Below are 25693 nucleotides of genomic sequence, written 5' to 3' on the forward strand. Positions count from 1 at the left end.
CGGAAAGTTTATGATGCAAATATTACAAGTGTTTGGGGGATTTTAGAAACATTCACGGAAAATTTCCTCTGCAAAGGCAAACAAAGTTTAGAGTAATGATTTTATTCCTTTTATATTCTAAAGCATATAACAATGCCACACATTCCAGTCTGAAGCATTTATTAGGCTAGAATCTATTAAAGTGCCTTTTCTTTATTCTTCCCTGATATCTAATTCAACATTTCACTGACTTTCTCATTTCAAATCAATAACAAAATTTAGCAAACACAATGTTTTCCCAAGTTCATTTATTGAGTTATCGCATATAGCCATCTTTGTTACCTGCACAAGAATTCAGAGATTTTCAAGGTATAGCCTCCACTCCACACTGAGGAACTGGATGCTATTCTAAACATTGAAAACTGATTTTCCTGTGGCCTTAAGGTAAATTATCTAATCCCTCTCTACCATCCAGGAAAAGCATGTGTTTTTCCACCCCTTAGTCTTAAAAAGGCCAAAATTAGACGTGAATTATGCTGAGCTATTTTACAAAATTTAAGCCATTGTACTGTGAGTACAAAAAGAGAGTTTCTCACGGATGGGTTTTAACGGCTGCAGATTCTTCCTCTCTAAATATTTTTCAAAAGGCTATAAGTTGGAAACTTAAAAGAATTTTCTCCTAAGTGGCTTTTGTATTACATCATTGGTTTGATGTTCTTATCGTACAAGGGGAACCAAGGGGGTCATCAGCACCAGCTACTTAACATCTGTTCAGCAGTCTATCTGCTCAATAACATTATTCAGCATTTTAGGAAAGCTATAAAATGCCTAATCTATTTGCATGATTTGTAATTTTATGCATTTCAAATACAAAACCACATTTTTCCTCATTTCCCTACCACACTGCTCACCAAAGCCTTGTTCCACTCAATTATCTCTCCTGTATTTCTATTAATAAGAGATTTTCCTCTGTCTTAGTCGTTTGGGGTGTCCATAACAAAACATCGAGGGCTCAGAACACAGAAACCTATTTTCTTACATTTCCAGGGGTTAGAAGTCTAAGAGTAGGCGGCCATCATGCTCAGGTTCTGAAAGGGACTCCCCTCCTAGTTTTTGGACTGCTGCCTTGTCACTGTGCCACAATATGGCAGAGAGAGAAAGAGTCAGAGAGTCAGAGAGACAGAGGAAGTCAGAGAGACAGAGAAAGCTCTCTGGTGTCTCTTCGTATAGGTCAGTAATTCTTTCACACGGACCCCACCCTCAAAACTTAATCTAACCCTGATTTTCTCCCAGTGACCTCATCTTAAAATGCACCTAAAGAGTGCATAAACCGGGACAGAGAGACCTGGGAGGGAAAAAGTGGGTTCCCCCTTCTTGGGTCACTATTCCCGTGGGAGGGCATGAAAACTAGGATGGGGGCTGAGGTAGCTAGATAGAGAGGCACTCAACAACACCCGTGAGGGCTGGATGGTTGAGTTGGTTAGATAGAACTAAGTTTTAATACCCATTGACAAGTGCCAGAGCCATATGGGATGGGGGACAGACTGGTCTTCTGCTACACATACTGGCAAACCAGGGTAGGGGGCGGGCCTGGTGGGGGTTATTGTGGGTCGCCCCGACTAGGATGCAGCTCCCACTGGTTTGTGTGAGGGCCGAGTACGTGCTGGGCAGAACCAGACTGGACTGCAACACCCATTGGTTCCAGTGGAAATCAGGACTGAAAACAGAACCAACCCAGCAATTGCAACCACCAGCTGATCGGGGTGATGGACTATGCCGGGCCCTGTGCTTGCTAGAACATACAAGAAACTAGTCTGGGAATACCTCAAAGCTTCTTTGAAGATCTCCCCAATCGAACTGCTGGACTAAGAAGTCTAACCAAGAAAAGACAGAAGACAGAGCAGATCAATCATTCATCTCAGCTATATGTTGGCAGCGAAATATGGGGCAAACGGAGACTTTATGATGGACTATATCAAACAGTGGACGACCTCATCGAGCGAAACTGGCAGCGATTCATAACTGGAGAACTATTAACACCACTTGAGCACATATCTCAGAGCATGCTCCACATCCGGAACTCGGGGTGGGCGGGAAACCGGGTGGGGCTTCTCCCTCAATATCCCCCTTTACCTCAGATACATGATGGAAACAATATTGACATAATAGTATTACCCACTTCCCTATCCCCCTGAACCTTTTTTTTTCTTTTTCTTTCTTTAACTGTAATTAACTATGTAAAGATTGTCAACAACAACACAATAAAATAGATTAAAAAAATGCTATTATATTAGGAGTTAGGGGGTGAAAGGGCACAACATCCAGTACATAACAATGTCATTGTATTTACTACAAATTTTGAGCCCTATTCTATAAGTCACCCCATCACGATCTTCTCCAGGGACCACACCACATTCTTACTAACCTCACTATCCTGATTTGAAAGCCATGTACATCATAAAAATCTTAGAGCCATCATTTTGGCCTTAGAACCAGTAGAAGGTTTGCTAACAAGAGCCACGATAATGTAGCCTTCCTGCATTTCATCTGTACATGGCTAGTGCTGCAGAGCCTATTGGCAGAGTACTATGAACTTGATCTGTTTGTGCCAAAGCTCTTTGAGACAATGACTGCCTTACCTCATCAGGAAACTGATTATGTCATTTGGGGCTAGTTCACATCTCACAGTATGAATGCAAGTTAGGCCTATCTAGATAGGCATTATGCACCTTTCCATAGCTCTTATTTTCTTCTCACTCGTCTTAAGGGTATTTTATTCATTTGGAAATTTGTATATGCATTCATCTTTATGCATCTATTAAGGATATTTAAAAACCACAATTTATAGGATGTTCATCATCTAACTAATAATTGTGGCTTCCTTAGATTAAGTCTCAGGCAAGGACCACTTGGCTTTGTGTGAGGAATGTCAACAGCTTTCCTATGTTTGCTTCTATGGAAAACAGCAGCTTTAGGAAGATTGTCTCAAAATTTTAATGAAATTTAAGTGAATCGGCCTGAAGAGACCTAGGGACTACAAATATATCCAACTGTTGGTCTCTAGCTTTCTTATTACTTACCCAGCCTCAGCCTCACAAAGGAAGATTAGATAAAATTGGCTGCAAAGGTAACTTAGTTTAATGAAGTAAATAATGAGTTGGTGACTAGCAATTATTCCTACCTTGTACCATTAACAGTGACCTAAGAAGCTCTCGGTACTTTTTAAGTGTTTTCCAGTTGCATTTCTTACTGTCAGATGGCCAATGCCGCCCAGCTGAGTACTCAGGCAATGCTTAGCTCCTGCAGGTGATGATCTCTGTCCTAGACTGTGCCATTTCAACTCTTGCTTTTCTCTCTTTGTAAAGCAGCCGGGCCGACTTCACAGAGTTGTTGTGACAGCAGAAGTAGATAATCCAGCAGCAGACATTTGTTGTAGCAGTTAAGAACACTGTTCTTGCTGCAACTCATGGGTTTTGATATTTGTGTTTCTATTTTCATTTCTTTAAAATAATTTTTCTCTTATTAAATTCTGCACTGACTCATAGATCACACAGTAGTGTCATTTTCTCCAGAAAGGTTTTGTGTTTTCTTTTTTCATTTCTTCACTGACACATTGGTTATTCAGGAGCATGTTATTTAACTTCATGGTGCTGTAATTTTTTTAAACTTTATTCCTGTTGTTGATTTTATTTTATGGCTTTTCATTTAAGGGAATGTAAAATAACTGTATAATAGAGATTATCTTATCCAAATGTGAAGGTACAGTGCAGTACGCATCTCTACTTCCAAATAAAAGATGGACTCCCAATGGAACTGTTAAATATATCTTGACGATAGGATGTTTGACTGTCTGCCATTGTCCATGCCCACAATGTCAGGATATACTTAAATAGCAGATGATGGACTTATGACTGCTTATGAAGGACTATACAATTGTAATAATATGGGGGAAATTAGTTTGGGGAGGGGCTAAGGGAAATTTCAGTGCCTACTGAGGACATCCTACTGAGAATATTATTAAGAATTTTAGAAACTGTGAGGTTTTAATTCTTTTCCTTAACATGCTTTCTTTGGATTCCCTTAGCTGTTCAGATCTCTTCACAGAGGCACGATTAGAGAGATCACCTCCACCTTGAGCAGATCAACTGCCTGTGCCACAGGTGGACTCAGAACTTAGCTACAGACAAGCAGGCTCTTAGCATGAACTGATCAGTCTCACATTTTTGATAGAGGAAAGCGAATAGTCAAGGCACTTCCATTAGAACACAGTGACCAACGTCTTAGACAATATATATATCCTGATTTTTCAATCATACTTAACACTGGTGGTTGAAACATGCCTTTCCACTAGGATAAACACTTGAAAAACACACATTTCTATCCATGCCTAAAGACTAAGAGATATACTCAGTGTGATATATGTTTAGAGATTTTTCATTCATCTTGACACTGTTCTTAATGAAAAGGTCTTCAAAATGTCAAACTACAATGTATTAGAACTGCAGCATTAGTTAATATTAGTGTGTGGCATAATGCCATGACAAAAAATGATCATACAATGTTTAAGTATTAGCAAAAATATGTTATCACACAAACTATGTTAAATACGTAGATTTCTAAATACAACTTAGGCAGTGCAAAGAATTCATAAGATACTATCTACATAAATTATATGCTTAATCTTAAATATTATTGCTTATAATAAATAATACTTTATTTTTGCATGTATTACAATTATTATTTATGATAATGTTCCATAGGCACTAAAATTTCTCTTAGCCCCCTCCCCAAACCTCTTGCCCCCCACACATTAATTTCTGCCATATTATTCCAATATTATAGTTTCCCATAACCAGTCATAAGTCCATCATTATGGGCATGGAAATGGCAAACAGTCAAGCATTATGTTGTCAAGATCTAGTAAACAGTTTCATTGGGAGTCCATCTTTGGTTTGGAAGTAGAGATGCATACTGCATTGTATCCTTACACAGTTACTACACATTCCCTTAAATGAAAAGCCACAAAACAAAATCAACAACAGTAAGTAAAATAGAAATTTACAACACCATGAAGTTAAATAACACACTACCAAATGATTAATGTGTCGCTGAAGAAATGAAAAAGAAAATCAAGAACCTTCTTGAAGAAAATGATGCTACTGTATGATCTAAGAGTCAGTGAATAAATTAATATGAGAAAAAAACTTTTTTGAAGGAATGAAAAAAATACAAAAACATCAAAATCCATGAGATACAGATTCTGCTGATTTTTGTTGGTGAGATGTGTCTCCTATAGGCAACAAATACATGAGTTTTAGTTTTTTTTTAAATGAGGCTACTAATCTATGATGTTTGATTGATCGGTTTAAGCCAATTTACATCCAGGGTTACTATGAATGGGTGGTATTTTTGTCCTGTCATTTTAGCAATGGGTTGTTCATTGCTTGATTTAGACTTCCGTTGTTATTTTAACGGGATAGTCTTCAAAATTGCCTTTGATTTGGATGGATGCTATTCCTTTCTCTGTTAAGAGAGCATCTTTAAGTATCATTTGAAGGACAGGTCTGGAAGGGGCATATTATTTGAGTTTTTCTTTACTGTGGAAGGATTTTATTTTATTTTCAAAGACAAAGGAATGCTTTATGGGAGCATTAATCTGGACCAACAATTTTTTCCTTTTAGAATCTGATATATGTCACTCTGTTCTCTTCTGGCCTGTAGAGTTTTCTGTGAGAAGTCAGCTATGAGATCTTGATCTGCTGGCCATTAGGTCTGTGGGCTACCTGGACATATTTTGGGTAGTTGTCAACTTGTAGGATGTCACGTTGGTGCAATGCACTGAGCCAGAAATGAATTCACTCCAAGCTTTTGCATGTGCAGTACTGTCCAACAACTTTTGCCTCCCTACACAAAATGTCACCGATGTGGCTCTGATGGGAGTCTGAACTGTGAAATCTGCCATGTTCCCACACCATCTTCTTGGGGTATACTGCTCTGTCTCTGCTCCTATTTGAATCAAACAAATCAGCGAGACAGGAAGTTCTTTGCCTGGGTTCACCTGCTGAGCTTCTGATGTACTCCCCCCATTCCCACCTAGCTGCTGGTGGAGCTCCAGCCACCAGTGGAACTCAGTTCACTGCTCACTGACTGCCACTGGGGTGTCTTGTCACTGTAACATCACACTGTTGTCTCTGATGCTATGCTATATCCTTCAGTCTCCAAATGCCATTGGCCTGTCCTCTTCTTTTCCTGGAATGTGCCCCTCTGCTTCACTCTGGACAGTGATTCACCATCTGTTTAAATGTTTCTTTACCCTATTCTGCCATTTTGATTCTCCCATATAATACCATTAAAAATGAAAATAAAAAGAAAGAAAGATTACTTGGCAATTCAGTGAATTATCTCTCAGGATATTTTATCATTGGTTGCTTCAGTTTTCAGTATTCCTCCACTGAAATGCAGGGTATGTGTCCTTGTCCTCCACTAATTGCATACAGAGAGACAGAATGGGGTCCCAGAAAATGGCCTAGTGGCTAGATCTGTGCTTTGTATGTGCCTGGGACCCAATATGGGCACAGGTTCATGTCCAAGCTGTTTCCCATTCAGCTCCCTGCTTGTGCCTGGGAAAGCAGAAGAGGATGGCCCAAAGCCTTGGACCCCACATCATGTGGGAGACCTGGAAGAAGCTCCTGGCTCCTGGCTTCAGATCAGCTTGGCTCTGGCCATTGCACCCACTTGGGGAGTGAACCAGTGGATGGAGAATCCTGTTTGTATCTCCTTCTCTGTATATCTGCCATTCCGACAGCAATAAAATTTTTTAAAACTTAGAGAACAAAAAGAGACAGAATGATAATTTATCTTCAACAGAAGCAAATTAACAATTAAGTGAGTAAAAATATTTCAAGGCATCATTGTGATACAATAGGTAATGCTGCCACCTGGGACACTAGCATCCCATGTGGACACAAGCTGCTCCATTTTCAATCTAGCTCCCTGCTAATGGCCTGGGAAAGCAACACAGGATGATCACCCAGCAACATGGGCCCTGCTCCCCATGTGGGAGACCTGGAAGCACCTGGCTCCTGGCTTTGACCTTGTCCAGTTCTAAGCTTGCAGCTATCTGGGGAATGAACCATCAGATGGAATACCAATCTGTCTCTCTTGCTCGCTCACTCTTGCTCTCTCCCTATCTCTATATAACTCTAATTTCAAAACAAGTAACAAAAATCTCCAAATTGCAACCAATGGACTGTGCCGGAACCGGTACTAGCTGGAACATGCGGGAATCTGATCTGGGAATACCTCTAAGTCTCTTTGGTGATCTCCCCAATCGAACTGCTGGACTCAGAGCCCTGGCGAAGAGAGGACGGAGGACGGAACAGGTCAATCAACCACCTCAGCTAAACGTTGGGCAGCGAAATACTGGACAAACGAAGACTCCATGATGGACTGTGACAATCAGTGGCTTCTTCAATGACCTACTCGAGCTGGGAGGGATGTGACTGGCAGCGATCCATAACTGGAAGACTATTAAGACCACTTGAGCAAGTATCTCAGCATGCCCCACATCTGGGACCTTGGGCGGGTGGGAGACTGGGTGGGGATTCTCCCTCAATATCCCCCTTCACCTCAGATACATAAATAATATAATAAAAATATATATTTAAAAAATGAAAAAAAAAAGAAATTTTATAAAACTAGTAAATCAATCTTGGTTCCAAATCCCTGGACTATTTTGTAGGCAATAAATGTTCTTAACTTCAATGTGTGTGTGTGTGTGTACAAAGTGTTCTTGCTGATTAACCAGGCACTGTTGCATACACACTGTTTCACTTAGGAGTTGGGGCATAGGAAAAGCACATGTACAGTGCTATGCAGTTGACAATGTATTTGCCTTCACATTATCTCATATGGTATCATATGTCACCTTCATTCTACCAATGAGGAAACTGTCAGAATAGCAATATATATATTCAAGTTCCCAAAACAAGGGGATACTATTCAGAAAATAGTAGTCCAGTATTCTTTCATGTAGACATATTATATCTCTTTTAAATGAAAATAGAGTTCTTTCTGGAGGCAAAGCATATATACAACATGGAAATGGTTCCAAGTGGATCCAATGTTTTCAATTACCTTTAGGTGTGCAAATTAGACCCAGAAAATTAATTGTGAAAAGCTTCTTAGAGGACATGAATTTTTGCCTCTTGCTAGTTAATGATGGACAGTTGGGAAGAGGTTGATGAAGGCTTCTGTGCCACAGACGATGACTCCCTGCCCTGTCTTTATAAACCACTCTGCTGAGCACACAGCACGTGGCCACACCAGGATGGTTCTGGGATTTTTGCAGTTATAATATGCAGCATTCTATCTCCTGTGTGGTGGTTTCTGATGGTCCTGAAACAGCCAGCAGCAGCCCTGCTCTAACAGTGCTTTTTCTACTCCAGATTTTGGTTCTGATGACACCACATGCCACTAGATGGAACTACACTTTCCCATTCATTAACTTTATCGGCTGCTGTCAGCTTCAAGCCTAGTTCCTGTTCTTCCAAGGCTAAATGTAAAAAAGTTAAAATATCAAATCTCTTGCCACACATGAAGCCTCCTTCACAGGATGGCGTGCCAAGACCTAACTTTATTTTTAATACCTCCTGAATTGTGCTTTTAATTTTGTCCAAGTGAGGCATAAAAATGTTCATATATGTGCATTTGAAATAGGCAATAACAATGTATTTCCTCCTCTGTACACATTTTTTTGTAATTAATGTTTCTGTGTGTTACATGAAAAGAAGGAAGATTCCAAACACCTGGATCCTGCTTCTACTTCATATCATATATCACCCCTTATGCACCAAACATTTGTACTTGATGGCTATTCAATTTAGGCAAGTCTGGATTTAGGATGAAGACTGGGCCTTCATTTGAACTTGCTTGCATGACCTTCATTGTACCTCCGTGAGGTTTAGCTTGCCCACTGTTTTATACTCATCAGCAGCCACAGTCTTTATCACACCTGCAGTCTTACAGGGATGGTTTCCTCCCTCTGGATCCAGCCTGTGCTTCCATCCGATGTTTATGCTACTTCCCTCATTTTTTATTATCATCTTTATTTTCTTAAAGCAGTAATATTAAAACATTCTGATGGCATCAGGTATTGATTTTTTTTATATACATTCTACTCTTTTAAAAATGCCTGCCTTATATAAGGTAGGATATGAAGCTATATTTTCCTAATAATCAAAACAGCACTTGGCTCAGACCAAAGGACATGTGATCATTAGCAGTCAACTGTATTCTTCCTTTAGCATCTTACTGCTTTGGAGCACTTCCGGCTTTGTTATGCATCTGACAATCCAACTAATGAAACTCAGTCGCTTTCCAGGATTTTTATTTTCCTGATGTTTTTGAACATTACACAAATAGATTATGTTCCCGAGCAGGCTGTGCTTGTTTCTGCTCTGTGGAGCTGCGTCACTATACCACTTTCCTGCAACAAGCCCCATTGTGTCGTCTTAAGAAAGACAAAGAGAGCAATTTTTCTTCAAAAAAAAAAAACTGTTTTTCTCTAACTTGTTTTCCTGTATTTGACAGAACACTGTTGTTTAGATATGTGACTACCTGAATGGGTAGGCCAGCTATTTCATCAGTTCCAGGATCGCAAATCTAACATTTGCGGTCACCACTCATGGCATTCCAGACTTTCAGATCAGTAATTAATCAAAACTAAATATTTAGTTCACACAGAAGAGCATGAATTAACTATCATAGATATGTGTCTGAGATGAATAAGGTAAAAATTGCAGCAATGCCTAACCATCGTTTATTTCCAATATTCTTGGGGAAAAAATGTTAGCTTCTAGAGGTTGTTGTCAATTAAAATATGAACATAATGAAGTGCTTTCTAAATTGAAGTTGAAAATCCAAGTGATCTTCAATAGTACCTTTTTATTACTGCTTTTTTTTTCTTTGGAATAGATTCTCTGAAGAAAGAAAAATGAGATTTCTTCTTTTTCTAAGTTTAGGAAGAAAATCTGTTTCATAGGTATTCATAAACTAAAGCAATTGGTACTCAGATGCTAAGCGTTAAGGCAATGGCTGATTCTCAACTTTCTCTTTGAAATATTTCATTTAACCAAAATCCGTATTTCTAGAGCCATCTATGAAGAGATTACAATGCTCTGGGGGCCTGAACTCAATTTGCTAGTTAATTTAGGGTGCTGCTCACCCAGAGGGACCCTGCAATAAAGAGGTGCTGGTGATCAAGATTCCACCTCTGAGCTCCAGGGGGTGGAAAAGTACTGTCACACGAATCCTCCTGTGATCTTTCTGTTGCTCATCACCTTCCAAACACAGCAGAAACCCAAAGACCCTTCTGTTAACCTATGTATGTCTCATGATATCAGAAATACCCTTTTCCAGATGTGGACCTGAAAATGTTGCGATAAATTTTATCAGTACTATTATGTCTTACAGTTTGTCTTAGAGTTTTTACAGAAAGCACTGTCTCCTCTTCTGTGGGAGGCAGTAGGTAAACACCTTTACTCTATCCATGTTGTATCTTAAGATGCCAAAACGCCATGGGGGTTGGTTGTGCCTGAAGAATGTTCACTGCAGTTCTCCATTTCACAGTGCAGTGTGCCACTTGCTAGGATGTTTCTAGGAGAGAATGAAGCACTACAAGGAGAGACCTTTGCTAAGGGAAGAACACAGTTGACAGCTAATAGTCACATGTCCTCTTGTCTGAGCCAAGTGCTGTTTTGATTATCAGTACATGAAGCCATTCAATGAGAACTAAAGATATGAGCAGAGTCGGTGCTTTAATGAAAGCTATTGGGGTACACAGAATTCAACTTATATCAAGAAATATTCTTTCCTATGAACTGTATAAGCTCTTAACAGACCTCTGAGATCCCCAGTGAGAGTGCAGCAAAGGTTCAATCAAGGCCTCTTTTCATTTCAGCCTAGTTAGCCAATGCAGGAGAACCAGGAAACCCATCTCAACAGGCCTGCATAGAGCTGCCTTTTATCTGTATTCACCTGCTTGAGAAAGTGACAATACACAAGATGACAGAAGAAAACATTTATTTGTACTAGACACCACTGTTTGAAAGGATGGAAACATAGTGAGTCCTAGGGGAGTGGCCTCTGTGAGTTTTGTTCTAAAGCATTGCCCTTTACTGTGAGCTTAGGGGAATTTCCAGGCGTGCTCTGGTGTGATGGAAAAGTTGCAGTACGCTAGCCTCCTGAACCAGCTGCAGAGAGTGAAGGAGCAGTCCCAGGTGATCAATCAAGCAATGGCAGAGCTAGCAACCATTCCCTACCTACAGGACCTCAATCAACAGGAGATGGAACTGGTGAGTTTCTTTGTTTCAGATTTTCATGGCCAACAAAAAAATTGTAAGACTAAAACAAAAAGTGTAGTGATAAATGTAGTCAGCAGGAAAACTCTGCAACCCTCAAGAAGCAATCTAAGGAAAAAATTGGAAAATGTAGGCATGAATGGTTTTTATCTGCTCATATTGACTAACCTGTTTTTCTATAGCAAGAACTTTGCAACATGTAAAAACACAACAAATGGACAGCTCATTCATAGTGTGTGTCAGGCTTTTTGCTGTATATAAAAATATTTTTAAAAATTTCTGAAAATCCAAAATGCACTAATATTCAGAGATGGCTATTTTTCATCTCTGAAAAATAAAAATAGTGAAAAGACAAAAGAGTAATGCTGGCATGACAGAATGACCCTAAAAATGACCTTAAGACTTTACTTAATCACTTCAAGTATTACTATTTGTATTGAAACAACCCACACACACCCCACACACACCGCGATACATTTAGATAAATCAATAAAACAATTGTGTACGTAGATTTAGCCTGTCAAAATAGCTAGGTTTGAAAAAAAAAGACTGGATTGATCAGGCAACTCAGAAAACCAGATATTTTTAGCCTTACACAGACTCAGTCCAAAGGTATTGAATCTTCAATCAGATGTATATGTTATAGTCATAAGTGATATTAAAAATGATAGCACCTCATTTGAAAACCAATTGCTAAACAGTGTGCTGCCCATTCAAGGAAAGGTAAAATTGACTTTGGAGATCTTAATGTGTTATGGGAAAGGCTCTTTACTCTGAAACCTTAATTGAGAGTAGCTAAAACTAATTATAGACCTGAATTGAATTCACATTGCCAGGATGAGCGTAGACCAAGCTGATTACCTGTGATTTTCAGATAACTAAAGCAGCTCTCCCTTTTTTGAGCTCATAAAGATGTAACCAAGAGGTGATGATGTTCATCCTAACTGTTCCAAGTGTATTACGTAAGTACTGATACAGGGAGCATGTAAAGTGGATTGACAAACCAAATGGTGAAATTATGCCTACTAGAGTTGAAAACGATGAAATAAGTTTATCAATCAAGAAACACAAAGTCAACAGGGGCAACAGCACCTTCCAAGCCACTGTAGGTGTGATCAGTGGAGCACCTTCTCAAAGGCTAAGTGCTTATTTTGCCATGCAAAAGGCATTCCAGAGTGCAGTTAAGGAGAGAGCTTTCTAAGTACATATTACAGTCAATTGCAAGTGATTAAAATTTCTCTCAGGTAAGAGGAAGCAAAGAAAATGTTCATTTAAGAAGCAGCAACATGTTGATCCTGTCTTCCTAAAAAGCACATTCAAGATTTACATGAAAAATACAGGGGAGTTCTCTGCATTTAAGTCTTCTTAACTACACATTTATAGTTGTTGTTTTCCTGGAAATACTTATTTTTTTTAAATGCACATACTAATCACCAAACTAGCATTTTTCTAGCATGCAATTTTTCACTTTCTATAACCTTGGAAAATGGGATCTTGTGGGATATTTTCAAAATTTATATGCACTGCCAGGGAAAATTAAGAGCCAGAAAAAAAAAATTTAAAGATGCGATATCTATGAGAAAACCAAATGTTAAAAATTATGTCTCACAAGATTTCATCGCCTAAATGGATTTTACTTCCCAGCTTCCACCTATGGGTTAATCTGGAAAAATCCTAATGATATCTTACATGGTGCTGTATAAACAGTGGTTTCTCAATAAAAGCTTCTGGAGCCAGGCAACTCTAGTGCCCAACTTCAGCCCTGCAGTATCTAAAACACAGGGACATTCCTGAAGGAGTCAGAGTGCTCAGTACCAAAAGTATTGAAATTAAGTGGTGACTGTTTTTGCAGAGCTTTGTTTTAACCCTTAAATATCTCATGGCTTGACTGAGTTCCATAACACTAAGTCCACATTCATAAGCATATGATTATTTAAAATCAGAGCATGACAAGTGTCTGGGGCACAGGGTACCTGCTTAAATTTTGCCTTTGAATGGAACCTGAAAAGAAATATTTATTTTTAAATGCTAACAAAGAAAAGAATAATAAAAGACGCATAAACAAGCTAGATTCTTTAAGAGGCAATAAAACTGCACGATTTTAATATTGTCCTCTGGTGGGCTTTTGCATGATGCTTGGAATTACGATACATTAGCCTCAGGAGCAAATGCTAAAATGCATTCATGTACTACATGCCATTTCCTGAGAGAATTAACTACTGCTTTCATTCTTTACAACCCAAATCTGTTTTTAACAAAACATCAACACTTACTACATTAAAACCTATATGTTTTCGGCAAATTTTCAAGAGGAATCTCTTCATTGTTTCTATATTTTATATCTGCAATAACTCCGTAATGATTGTGGCAAAGATGAGGTGGCAGTGTTCGTTGCAGGAAAGATGAGTAATAAAATCATCAGCGTACAAATGATTTTTTAATTAGGTTTTAATCTGTGTATTTAGAAAAGTTATTTCTGTGTGAATTCCACGCTGATAATTTTTATCTTGGTGCCACAGCTGCAGTCACTAATGGCAGACGCCATGGACACCCTTGAAGGAAGAGGAAATGATAAAGAACGTGCATGGAATACAATCCAAAAGGTAAAACTTTGAGCCAAAAGAAAAGGATTTGTTATTCTCACAGAAAATGTCCTGACTTGAGTCAAATCTGCCTAGAAGAGGAAAAGAAATGAGAGTAGTTTAGCTTATATTTTCTTCATTTTCCTTTTAAAATAAATGCAGTTCTCTGCCCCAGAAGTACAAACAAAATCAAATATAGATTTATTTAATTTATTCCCTCAGGTCCTCTACTTTTCCAACAGACTGTAGTCTTAAGCTTTCATGATTCTTCTTCATTACCATGCTCATTTTCATATTCATTGTTTTCTGCATTATTGATTATTCTAATTTCCAAAAGCCCTGTCATCAGTGTTTTTTATATTTATGCCAAAGTTTCGTTTTGTTTTGTTTGCCCTTAATTCATACTTCACTATTTCTCCCAATTGTGTCACTTGAGGAGTAACAACTCCTTTTCAGGGCACTGCAAAGAGACTAACTAGCATATTGATGTTTTGGTAGATGAGCAACTTCCATCACTGTGTTAGAAGCAGAAGAGCATCCAGTTATCCACTCGTGGGCTACTGGAGTTAGAGGGCGAGAGCACAGAGATGCATTTCCACCCGATACCACTGACCTGTGTAGCACTAAAGGACCCACTGAAAATATGAGTCAGTAATATTGGATCTCTGGTCCACACCAAGGTGGTAAACTCTGCTCTATCTCCCCCCTAGTCAGTGTCATTCAGTCACTATGAGAACCCACACAGGCAGACTGATGGCAGGAGATGTGAAAGGAGCAAACCAAAGAAGCCTTTAGTATAAGAGGTAACAGCCAGCTCTGTGGATGCTGCCACATCTGAGGAAATGTGTTTCTTCTGCATTTAATTCATAGACTCTATGAGACACATCAAAACAGAAATCTACTGCCCTCAGCAAATGTTGGTTGACCATCTACAGTGCTGCATGGAACACAAGGTGGTATAGATATTGTGCAGATTAAGATAGACTCATGGCCCCTGCCTATACAGGTTTCATCATCAATCAAGGCAGTTGCTTCAAAGTTTACAGACTATCACAGAAAAAGAAGACATTTAATGATCAGTAGAATCCACGAACAAAATAGCCTGGTCTGGGAGGTCAGAAAAGGGATCTCTGAGAACGTGATATTTATACAACTTTTAAAGAATGTTTGATACTCAGGTTATTTTCAAACAGAGGAAAGAGTTTACCCCCCAAAAGTATAAAGAGGGCATGGCAGATAAAATGTCTAACAGAAGAGCCAACAAGATATCTCAAGCTGAGGTACAGAGACAGAAGTCAAAGCACAGAAGAATTGAAGAATTTATAAAAATTGGTTTAAAGGTTTAGAATAATTTAGGGAATATTTAACTAGAAAGTGTTTTTATGCTATATCTTTAGTAATGGAGGGGCCACAGAAATGTGGTTCATTATAAACTCATGATGGCCATCCAGGTAAGGTGGAGTGGGCACTTGGTCTACAATAGTGGGTGTATAGGAAAGAAACAGCTGATTGGAGAAACATTCTGGAAATCAAAACGAAAGGTCTTCACTGATAGAATTTGGGAGTTACAATAATAGAAAAAGTCAGTATTTTGCTTTGATATTTGCTAGAGCAATTGAACAGGAGAAAAGGGGAAATTTGCTGGCAGTGTTTACTAAGGAAGAAGCTCTGTTCTGGGAACCATTTTTGACTGGGAATAGAATTCCCAAATGAGTCCAGTCAGGAGAAAAACCACACCTAATTTTTAAATGGAAATTTAATGTAAGGAAATGGCTAACCATGAAGTTACTATCCAGATAACTAGAAAAGTTAGAGCAAGTAGTTACTATGCAGTAAGCAATTGAAGAAAAACAAATGCCACCCCTAGGGCTGGCTGGTGACTCAATGAGAAGTCAGAAGGACTAAGCCATAGAAGCAGGACCGTACCCCACGGGAAAATGGTGTTCAGTTGCTAGTGGTGTCCCTGAGCTCAGAGGATGGGTTCTGAATGACTGGCATTCATACCCCTGAGAGTTTGGTATTAACCCACTGGCACTGTGGGAAGTGATGGGAGAAATGTTGAAAATGGAGATAATTCGTACATTTTTGGAAAAACTAGACTCAGTAGCTACTATTTTTTAAAAAAAAGTATATGTCTGTATCAAAGAAGTTTTACCAAAGTGATGTCCTAAGAACCCTCAAGCATACAGAAGTTAAAAGGAAGCAGAGAGAAGAGGGATGTCTAGTGTAATGTCCTAGTCGCTAAATCCTTGCCTTGCATGCACCAACATCCCATGTGGGTGCCACTTCATGTCCCAGCTGCTCCACTTCCCATCCAGCTCCCTACTTGTGGTCTGGCAAAGCAGTTGATGATGGTTCAGAGCCTTGGATCCCTGCTCCTGCGTGGGAGACTCAGAGAAGTGCCTCGCTCCTGGCTGCTGGCTTCAGAACAGCTTAACTCCGGCTGTTGCAGTGACTTAAGGAATGAACTGGAAGATGGAAGATCTTTCTATCTCTTCTTCCCTCTGTAAATCTGCCCTTCCAATAAAAAATAAATGAATCTTTAGAAGAACAGGAAAGAAAAAATGGAGAGGAGGGAAGGAAGGAAGGAAGGAAGGAAGGAGGGAAGGAAGGAAGGAAGGAAGGAAGGAAGGAAGGAAGGAAGGAAGGAGAGAAAGAAAGAAAGAAAGAAAGAAAGAAAGAAAGAAAGAAAGAAAGAAAGAAAGAAAGAAAGAAAGAAAGAAAGAAAGACAGACAAGGAAGGAAGGAAGGAAAGGAGGGAAGAAAGAAAGTGACAGAGAGGAAGGAGCAAGTCCCTTCTCTTCAACATCCACTACTGATGGCATCTAAGACTTGGCAGGACAGAAGCAAAACTTTTAGAATCCTTGCTCCAGTAGACTACAGAAGGATGAGTTTGGAGTTAAGAAGTGATAGTCCAGTAAGTGATACAGACATGCATTGAACTTGGTTTCTGACAAGATATTTAATGAGAAACACAATGGCTTGAGTTCTCTATAAAAGACGAAGTGGAGAAACTGATTTCTTTGTCCTGGGCAAATTTGTAGTAAGTAAAAATATTTGAGTGGATGATATGACCAAGAAACACTGTAGAAAGTGAGAAGAAATCCATAGAAGTACACATTAATCTTACGAGGAAAAGCTTATACTGAAGACTACGAAGGGGTTGGCAAGAGGGTTTAAAATTAGAGTCAATCTGAGTCATCCAATGCAGATAATTATCAAGCAGTATAATGTAATGTCTGCATTGTCTAGATGCCAGAAGTCAGAAAGTAACACTTGCAGGTCAAATCTACCACCTAGTTATTTAATTTAGTTTGTTACACAAAGCCATGCCTTTCGGATATATGTTATCCATGTCAACCTTGTTTGATTACACAGTTGACATAAATATTGAAACAGCTCACATAGCCTAAAATACTTGCAATTTTTTCTAATGCAATGTAATGTTTCTGTGCTCTCCCAGAATGTTTACATTTTTTCAGTAAATATTTGTACTTACAAACCCAAGTGTTGATAGAGAAAAAACCCGATTATAAAGTCTAGGATCCAGCCAAAAAAGATGGATGTCAACATCTATCTATATCTTGTAGACAACTACTAAATCCTCTTTAAACTGGTGTTCTTGATACCCTCGTTCATAGCAGCACTTAGCCTGCAGCTTATCCGTTTGTTCTTTCTTGAAGTTGTCAGTTGATTTGTTATAAACAACCTAAAATGTACTGGTTTTTTAAACAGCAATTTAATATTATCTCACAGTTTCATAGGTTAACTAGACTCTTCCAGGTGATTCTTTCACAATGCTTCTCCTACAGTTCAATTAAATGGCTTCTGGGCTGCGGTATTCTGGAGCCTAAAGTGGACTGTACTCTAAATGTCTCGTGGCTCATTCACATGACTGACAGTTGATTAGAATGCCTCATGTGAATTAAGCTTCAAACAGCATTGTAGCTGGCTTCCAACAGGAATTCTTTCAACAGAAAGGAAGTAGAAATCATTAGTCCTCTCAAAGGCAAGTTCCAGAATCAACAGAACAACAGCCACCATATTTTGTTGATCAAAGCACAGATAAACTGAGATTCAATCTCGCAATGAATGAATGATGCGTGAACAGAGAGAATGAGAGAAAGCAATCACCTTGGAGGCCAGGTACCGCAGACATCCTGGGCTCTGAGTCTCATGGGGGGACACCATTTCAAACATGCAGAGGTCGGGACCATATGGTCACATAGCAGAATCACTCCCCACAGCCTCTGGATGTCTAGCAAGATTGGATGGTGAGCAGCCAATCTTTGCAAATTAAAAGCCCTGGTAATGACCATTCTTTCTCAATGGAAGCTTCTGAGAGGTCTTTAGCAAGATGTGATTGGGAAGGGATGGGGTGCCAAATTTTTCCTAAGGGCTTTTAATTTGGTTAATTTGACTTTACAAAGGATGATTGTATCACTTTCAGACAATTCCAGTAGCAAATAAGTAATTTCCTTTTACTGCTACAGAGTTAATTTGTACGTATAGAAAAAAATAATTAAAAAAACTAATTGTACAAGCTATACTGTGTTCTGAGCCCACTAGAAGTTGATATCAACATTGCCACCTCTGAAATCTGTTATTTGTAGCAGAAACAGCTGTTGTACCTAATTTAAACACTTGAAATTTTCATTTGAAGCAGCAGAATTATAGCTGAACCTCCCAGTTCCACTTAGTTAAAGAGTCTACCAGAAGCTCCATTAGCTAACACAACTTTTCTGGGCTACACCTTGCTACAGATTCATAAAAAGTCTAGCATGATAAAATCTGATTCATGAACGCTGACCTCCTGTCAATATTTTTGTTTCCTTTAAAGATTCTCTAAGAACCCAGAAACAGAATGAAACAATTGATTATTTTCATGGTTCACCACAAACACATTCTTTTTTTTTAAAGATTTATTTATTTTATTACAAAGTCAGATATACAGAGAGGAGGAGAGACAGAGAGGAGGAGAGACAGAGAGGAAGATCTTCCATCCGATGTTTTCACTCCCCAAGTGAGCCACAACGGGCCGGTGCACGCGGATCCGATGCCGGGAACCAGGAACCTCTTCCGGGTCTCCCACGTGGATGCAGGGTCCCAAGGCTTTGGGCCGTCCTCGACTGCTTTCCCAGGCCACAAGCAGGGAGTTGGATGGGAAGTGGAGCTGCCGGGATTAGAACTGGCACCCATATGGGATCCCGGGGCTTTCAAGGCGAGGACTTTAGCCGCTAGGCCACGCTGCCAGGCCCACAAACACATTCTTTTAAAGTTTTAGGGAAGTTCTTGTTTTGTTTTTGGCTTTCCTAGGTATTTCCTTTCTAGTAATTAACTCAAGCAATATCCATGTATGTTGGTTTAGGTATGCAAATGCGAAGCTAGGCAGATTATACCCAAACACTGGTAAATTTTCTTAGACTGGAGAAATCCCATGTTAAAACCTGTTAAATTAAGGATGCATATATTGCCTAGCTTTGTTCAACAAAAAATACTTGAGCAAACATACCGTTTCATTCTATGAATGCATGCTCATTCACTCATTCATCAGACATTTATCAGGCATCTCGTCTGTCAGACACTCCTTTAGACATTAAAGACACAGCCATGAAAAGCAGCACCTCCATAAAAATTGCATCCTACTAACTCACACAATAACCTAGCTACATGAATACAGAATGTTTTATAAAATACGAAATGTGTGAAGGGAGGGAACATGATAGAACAGTAGAAAAGGGACGGTAGAGGAAACCATGCATGCAGCTCTCCAGGGAAAAGTAAAAGAAATAGCAAACACTAAACCGAAGCGTAATAGGGGGCACTGAAGCTGTGGGTGGACACAAGGAATAGCAAACATAAGCACTCTAACCTGCTGAGTTGAGAACACATTGAAGGTGTCAAGGTTAGAAGCAAGGTTAGAACCTATTAGTTCATAATAGGCTACTACTAGGATCCCAGAGAGTAATCCTATCATTTGAACCTTAAAAGCCAGGTAGCGACTGTGAAGGTGAGATTCTAACTTCTTTTTTTTTTTTTTTTTTTTTTTTTTTTTTAATTATTTATTATTTAACTTCAGTAATTACATTGTATTATGTGACACAGTTACATAGATACTTGGGTTCTCCCCACCCCTCCCCAAACCCTCCCACCATGGTGGATTCCTCCACCTTATTGCATAACCACAGCTCAAGTTCAGTTGAGATTTCCCCATTGCAAGCGTATACCAAACATAGAGTCCAGCATCTTATTGTCCCGTCAAGTTTAACGGTTTCTTAGGTATACCCTCTCTGGTCTGATGACAGAGCCAGCAGAGTATCATCCCAGACAATTGAAAGCTCCAACATACCATCAGCAAAAATTTACATCATTATGGAATTAATTGACATAGTAATGAGTAACCAATATGTTAAAAGTAAATGCGGGTTCCCAGCCACCTTCTGTGACCACCTCACCTATACTTCAATTTTAGTTTATACACAACATATAACATTCAAAACATAACATGTTATACATAACATCATATCATCTTAAATTAAGGCAAACATGTGGTATTTAACCTTTTGGGATTGGCTCATTTCCCTTAGCATTAAGATCAGATCTAAATGGATAACAGATCTAAACCTACATCCAGAAACCTTCAAACTTTTGGAAGAAAATGTTGGAAACACACTGGAACACTTAGGGGTAGGCCCTCACTTCCTAAAAAAGACTCCAGATGCAGTAGAAATCAAGACCAAAATAAACAATTGGGACCTCATCAAACTAAGAAGCTTCTGTACAGCTAGAGAAACAATCAACAAAGTAAAAAGGCAACCCACAGAATGGGAGAAGATCTTCGCACACGACATAGGTGATAGAGGGCTAATATCCAGAATATACAAAGAGCTACAAAACAACCAAAATGTCAAAACAAACAAGCCACTCAAGAAATGGGCACGGGAAATGGGCAGACACTTCACAAAGGAACAAACCCAAATGGCAAATAAACATATGAAAAAATGCTCAAGTTCCCTGGCAATAAGGGAAATCCAAATTAAAACATCAATGAGGTACCACCTAACGCCAGTAAGACTGGCCCACATGAATAAAAGCACCAACGACACTTGTTGGCGAGGTTGCGGGGAAAAGGGAACCCTACTCCACTGCTGGTGGGGCTGCAGGCTGGTACAGCCTCTATGGAAATCAGTATGGAGAATATTCAAACAACTCAAATTCAACATACCGTATGATCCAGCAATAGCACTCCTAGGAATATATCCAGAACACTTGTTCTATGAGAAACCAACATGTACTCCTATGTTCATAGCAGCACAATCAGTAATTGCAAAAACATGGAAACAACCAAAATGCCCATCAACAGAGGATTGGATAAGAAAGCTATGGTTCATCTACTCCATGGAATACTACTCAGCTATTAAAAAAAACAAAATGCAGAGATTCTAACTTCTAATCAAAAAGAAATGCAAAGATTTCTTTGGAAGAGTACTTTATTGTTTGAAAATATCTTGAAACAGCATTTGGGGACCTGAATCTTAATAAATTAGGTCAAAAGTGACTTTCTTTTCGTGAGCTTTATTTTGCTCATCTTTAAAATAAGACTACAGGAATACAAGATTCTAAGTTCCCTCCTGGCTCTGAACGAATGATTGTTTTGAAAGCCAGGTTAACAAAAGAAAAAAAAAAAAAAACCACTTAATGTTTGCTGAACTCTTAAAATTCACCAGCACCATCTTATTCAACTTATACATAGTAACTCACTGATGCTAAGATGAGCATTGTAATTTATTAAAGAGAGAATTCAGCAGTTTGCCTGAAGTCTCGCCATAGGAATAGCCCAGACTTGATCTGACTCAGGATAAAGCTTTATGCTGTCTAAAAAGGCTACAGTGGTCAGCAAACAGGAAAGAGCTGAGCATTTTGACCTGAGGCCAAGAAGAAATTAGGGGATCTCTAACCAAAGCACAGCTTGGCAATGAAGAAGCCCAATTTGTCTTCAGTTCTCAAAATGTGATTTTCTCTGAGCATAGTGGTCTCTAGTTGGGACCACCAGGTTATAAATAGAATAATTTTATTCTTCTGAATAGCTGAATAATATTCCATGGAGTAGATGTACCACAGTTTCTTTAACCACTCTTCCTTGGACGCACATCTGGATTGCTTCCATGTCTTGGCTATTGTAGATTATGCTGCTGTAAATATAGGATTACAGATGCCCTTCTCACATGCAGATTTCACTTCTATCAGGCATATTCTTAGGAGCAGGATAGGTGGATCATATGGCAGGTTTATTTGCAGTTTTCCAAGCACTCTCCATACTGATTTCCACAGTGGTTTTATTAGCCTACCCTCCCACCAGCAGTGAAGGAGGGTGCCTTCCTCCCCCACATCCACGCCAGCAGGTGTTGTTAGCTGAGTTTTGAATGTAGGCCAGTCTCACTGGAGTTAGGTGGTACCTCAACATGGTTTTCATTTGCATCTCTCTGATGGCTAGAGAACCTGAGCATCTTTTCATATGTCTGTTAGCCATTTGAATCTGTTCTTTTGAGAAATGTCTGTTCATTTCTTTTGCCCATTTTGTTACAGGGCTGTGTTTTTTTGATGTTTTTTGTTTGTTTGGTTTTTGGTTTTTGTGGGGTGTTTTGTTTTGTTTTGTTTTGTTTTGTTTTGTTTTTTGCTGTGCTGGGTTTCTGAAGCTCTTTAATCACAAAAGAACAAATACCATATATTCTCTCTTATATAAGAAAAACAACATGGAAAGTGTTACTCCAATGGTCCAATCCATACTGTTTTTTAATTGTTTGTTTGCTTTTTTGGCTGTATCCCATGTTTTTATTTCAGTTTTGGTGCATTCCAAATAATCTCTTTTCTCTAGTCAAATTCATCATGGGCTCATGAATTATACAATGGCATCATTTTTCCCAAGGAAAAAAAAAGTGTGGTTTTCTCACACCAATCCAAAGAAGGTTTAGCCTACTTATTTGTTACCTATTCAGATCCAATCCACTTTCATTTTCTTTGGTTTTCCATCTCTAGACACAAACAATGCACAGCCTAGATGCACAAGTTCTTGGCCATTAATTCAGTTCCTGGTGATGTGCTATTGGCCAAGTTACAGGATTGGCCAAGGATTCCATGATTTAGTGTTACTTACCATTCAATGCTAAGGTCCACTGAAGTCTTACCAACTGGACTTTAAGTAGGAAAAGAGTTCTTTTAAAAATATGCCAACTACTAGATTGGAGCACTGTGCTTTCTTCTCACCAGAGTATGAAAACCACAACATTCTATCACAATTCAGATGAAAAGTTGTTTCTCACTTACAAAGCCAAAATTTTGTACTGAGAAGATCAGAATTGGATCTAGTATAGCATTGTCTTGGTCTGACACATCTTGGATACTTGATTTGAGACAAAATGGGGAAAATAAAACCTTGTTGCTTTTATAGTAATGGAAGAAATACTCTGTCAGATCACCATGAACCTGTGAGTTTTCATGAAGTGATATGCTACCTTAGAATTACAATGAATATTATAATTTAGTATTGTATAACCTTCCATGATTCCAGCTAATGAAACTGACAGGTATCTTTAAACCACCCATGTGAATTTATTCCAAATTATTTAGTTTTTTATGTTTCTCTTCATTTCAAATTCTTAACTTATAAATCACACTCATTACCATCATTCAGAAATGACATTCATTGATACACTAATTTGAGCTTTTAAGATGAAAACGTGATAGAATTATATGTCACTTAGCAACTGTGTTCAAGACGGTTGGCAAAGCAAATGAGAGAATACAAATTGGAGGGACTGAACAAGGACAGTATGTTGAGGAGGGGAAAAGAAAGAAGAAATTGGAACCTTTTATTTGCTTTTCAAATCAGCATTCAAACCTGACTCCTTCCAGAAATTCTTCCGCGAGAGCTTGTACACACAGCACTATCATTCATCGGCTAGTCATGTGAGCTAACTGATATGTGGTTTGGTTGGTACTTCTGAGAATACTGCTGTCTTTTCAAAACTCAGCATCCATTCCACTCATTGGCAAAGCTGTTTTCCTGGCAATCAGACTTTTCCTGTGAGTCTTGTTCTTTAAGGAGTCTCTGCAGATTTACTGCAATTTGACTGCGAATCTTGCAGCTCCTGGTTACAGGTTTTCTCATTAACATATCCCCAAATTCTTTTACAATACATGCTCCAAGCACTGCCCGAGAAATTCTGTCCTGAGCATGTTGTAGACCATATGGGAAAACCTAAGCATTTTTATTGCTGATCAGGCTGAGGAGAAGGTTCTGAGGACAAGCATATTGGGAGGCAAGGCTGAAGGGACCAGAAGAGGCCAGGTTCCTGGGAGAAATGAGTCTGTGCACATGAGTATGTAGGTCAACAGCTATAGCAGAGGAACCACCACCACAGCCCTGGCAGAACCTCGTGATGGTGGTCAAAGACTGCATCTTGGGATGATCAAAGATCACCCACAGCATAAGAAGTCTGGGGAGTGGAGAAAGCCCAAAGCTTTGGTTCTGGCCATCTCCTCCCCACCAGTCTAACAATCTCCCAATCTAGATGGCAGACCTAGGTGGTTATCATTGAAACCAACAGCTTCCTCCTCTGACTGGAAAGGAAAAGCATATAGGATTAGTATATGAAGGATTTTGAGCAACTGCATTTGCTAATCACCCACTTCTATTGGTGTGCTTAGCTGTGCCTCCAAAACCTGAAACACCTCTAAATATCCCTCCATGAATGAAAACTCTTGTCTTCTCAACTCATGATTTGGAAGGGAATTTCTGCAATAGAGGTATTTTGGGACAGGAGCCAAGCCCTAGCTTGTGAAGCCAGGAGGTTGGCCATACTAACCAGAAGTTTATCAAAAAGCCAATAAAGTTAATCGTCCATCAGGCACAAATGTGTGCCTAATAAAATCCTGTTGATCACCTGGTCATGAGACTGTTAGCAGCTCTGAGGTTTTCTCTTGAGTAACCATCATAATTGGAATAAGCTCTAGAAAATGTGTTTCAGATAAATCCATTAACAAATAATGACAATGACAAATATTAGCAGTGAGTATTATTGATCCTTTTCTATGTGCCAAGCACTTCAACACATTATCACATTTATTGCTCATAACAAGCCTAAGAAAGAGATATTCTCTTTTCTTTGAAAGGTAGTGGAGAAGAGTTCGTAAGATTGGTAAAAAAGCAAAACCAAGTGTGTTGTGGTGAAGGTTGATTTGGGACCCAACAAATTCAGGTCAAATATTCTGTTCCTAATCATTAATTCAAACTCCTATATTAACCTAAATGCAGTTTCTAAAATTAAATGGCAAGAAGAAATTTGCCTGAACCCACCTTAGCTTCTGGGACACAGCCAACGAGACAACCTTCCAGTCTGCTTTTTGGCAGTGGGTGGGCTAGAAGCGTCAGAAGCTATTGTTGGCATCCTCCAACTTTGCTTAGATCACAGCCTACTGTCCATCTGGAGATTTACCCACTCTGCTTGGTCACAGCTGCCTGACCAAATCTGAGTACTGGCATCAACTGCTTTTCTCTGAATCATGTTGTACTCACTAGCGTTCCCTCTGTAGCTGTGCCTGCTGTAGGTCTCCTTGGATAACTCATTATTTCTCCTCTTCTTGCACCTTCAGTACCTAAGAAACCATCCAGAAGTCCAGTGGTTCTTGGAGTATCCTTACTGTTGCTATGGGCATCAGTTTGGTGAGTTCTCTGAGTTAGTACTCCAAAATGCACTGTTCTTTCAAGAAAGA

At 39.2% G+C, this 25693-nt stretch overlaps 1 protein-coding gene across 3 annotated transcripts in view; it reads left to right on the forward strand.

Moving 5' to 3' along the window:
- SPATA16 (spermatogenesis associated 16) overlaps positions 1–25693 on the forward strand; it is a 242481-nt gene that overhangs the window by 198315 nt on the left and 18473 nt on the right. For all 3 annotated transcript variants that reach the window (XM_012928723.3, XM_058661084.1, XM_058661085.1), the window contains exons 9-10: positions 11169–11333; positions 13859–13942. In XM_012928723.3, coding sequence (XP_012784177.2) covers positions 11169–11333; positions 13859–13942 — 249 coding nt within the window. The remainder of the gene's footprint in view (positions 1–11168; positions 11334–13858; positions 13943–25693) is intronic.

Source organism: Ochotona princeps, chromosome 3, assembly GCF_030435755.1.
Source record: "Ochotona princeps isolate mOchPri1 chromosome 3, mOchPri1.hap1, whole genome shotgun sequence".
NCBI classification, from domain to species: Eukaryota; Metazoa; Chordata; class Mammalia; order Lagomorpha; family Ochotonidae; genus Ochotona; species Ochotona princeps.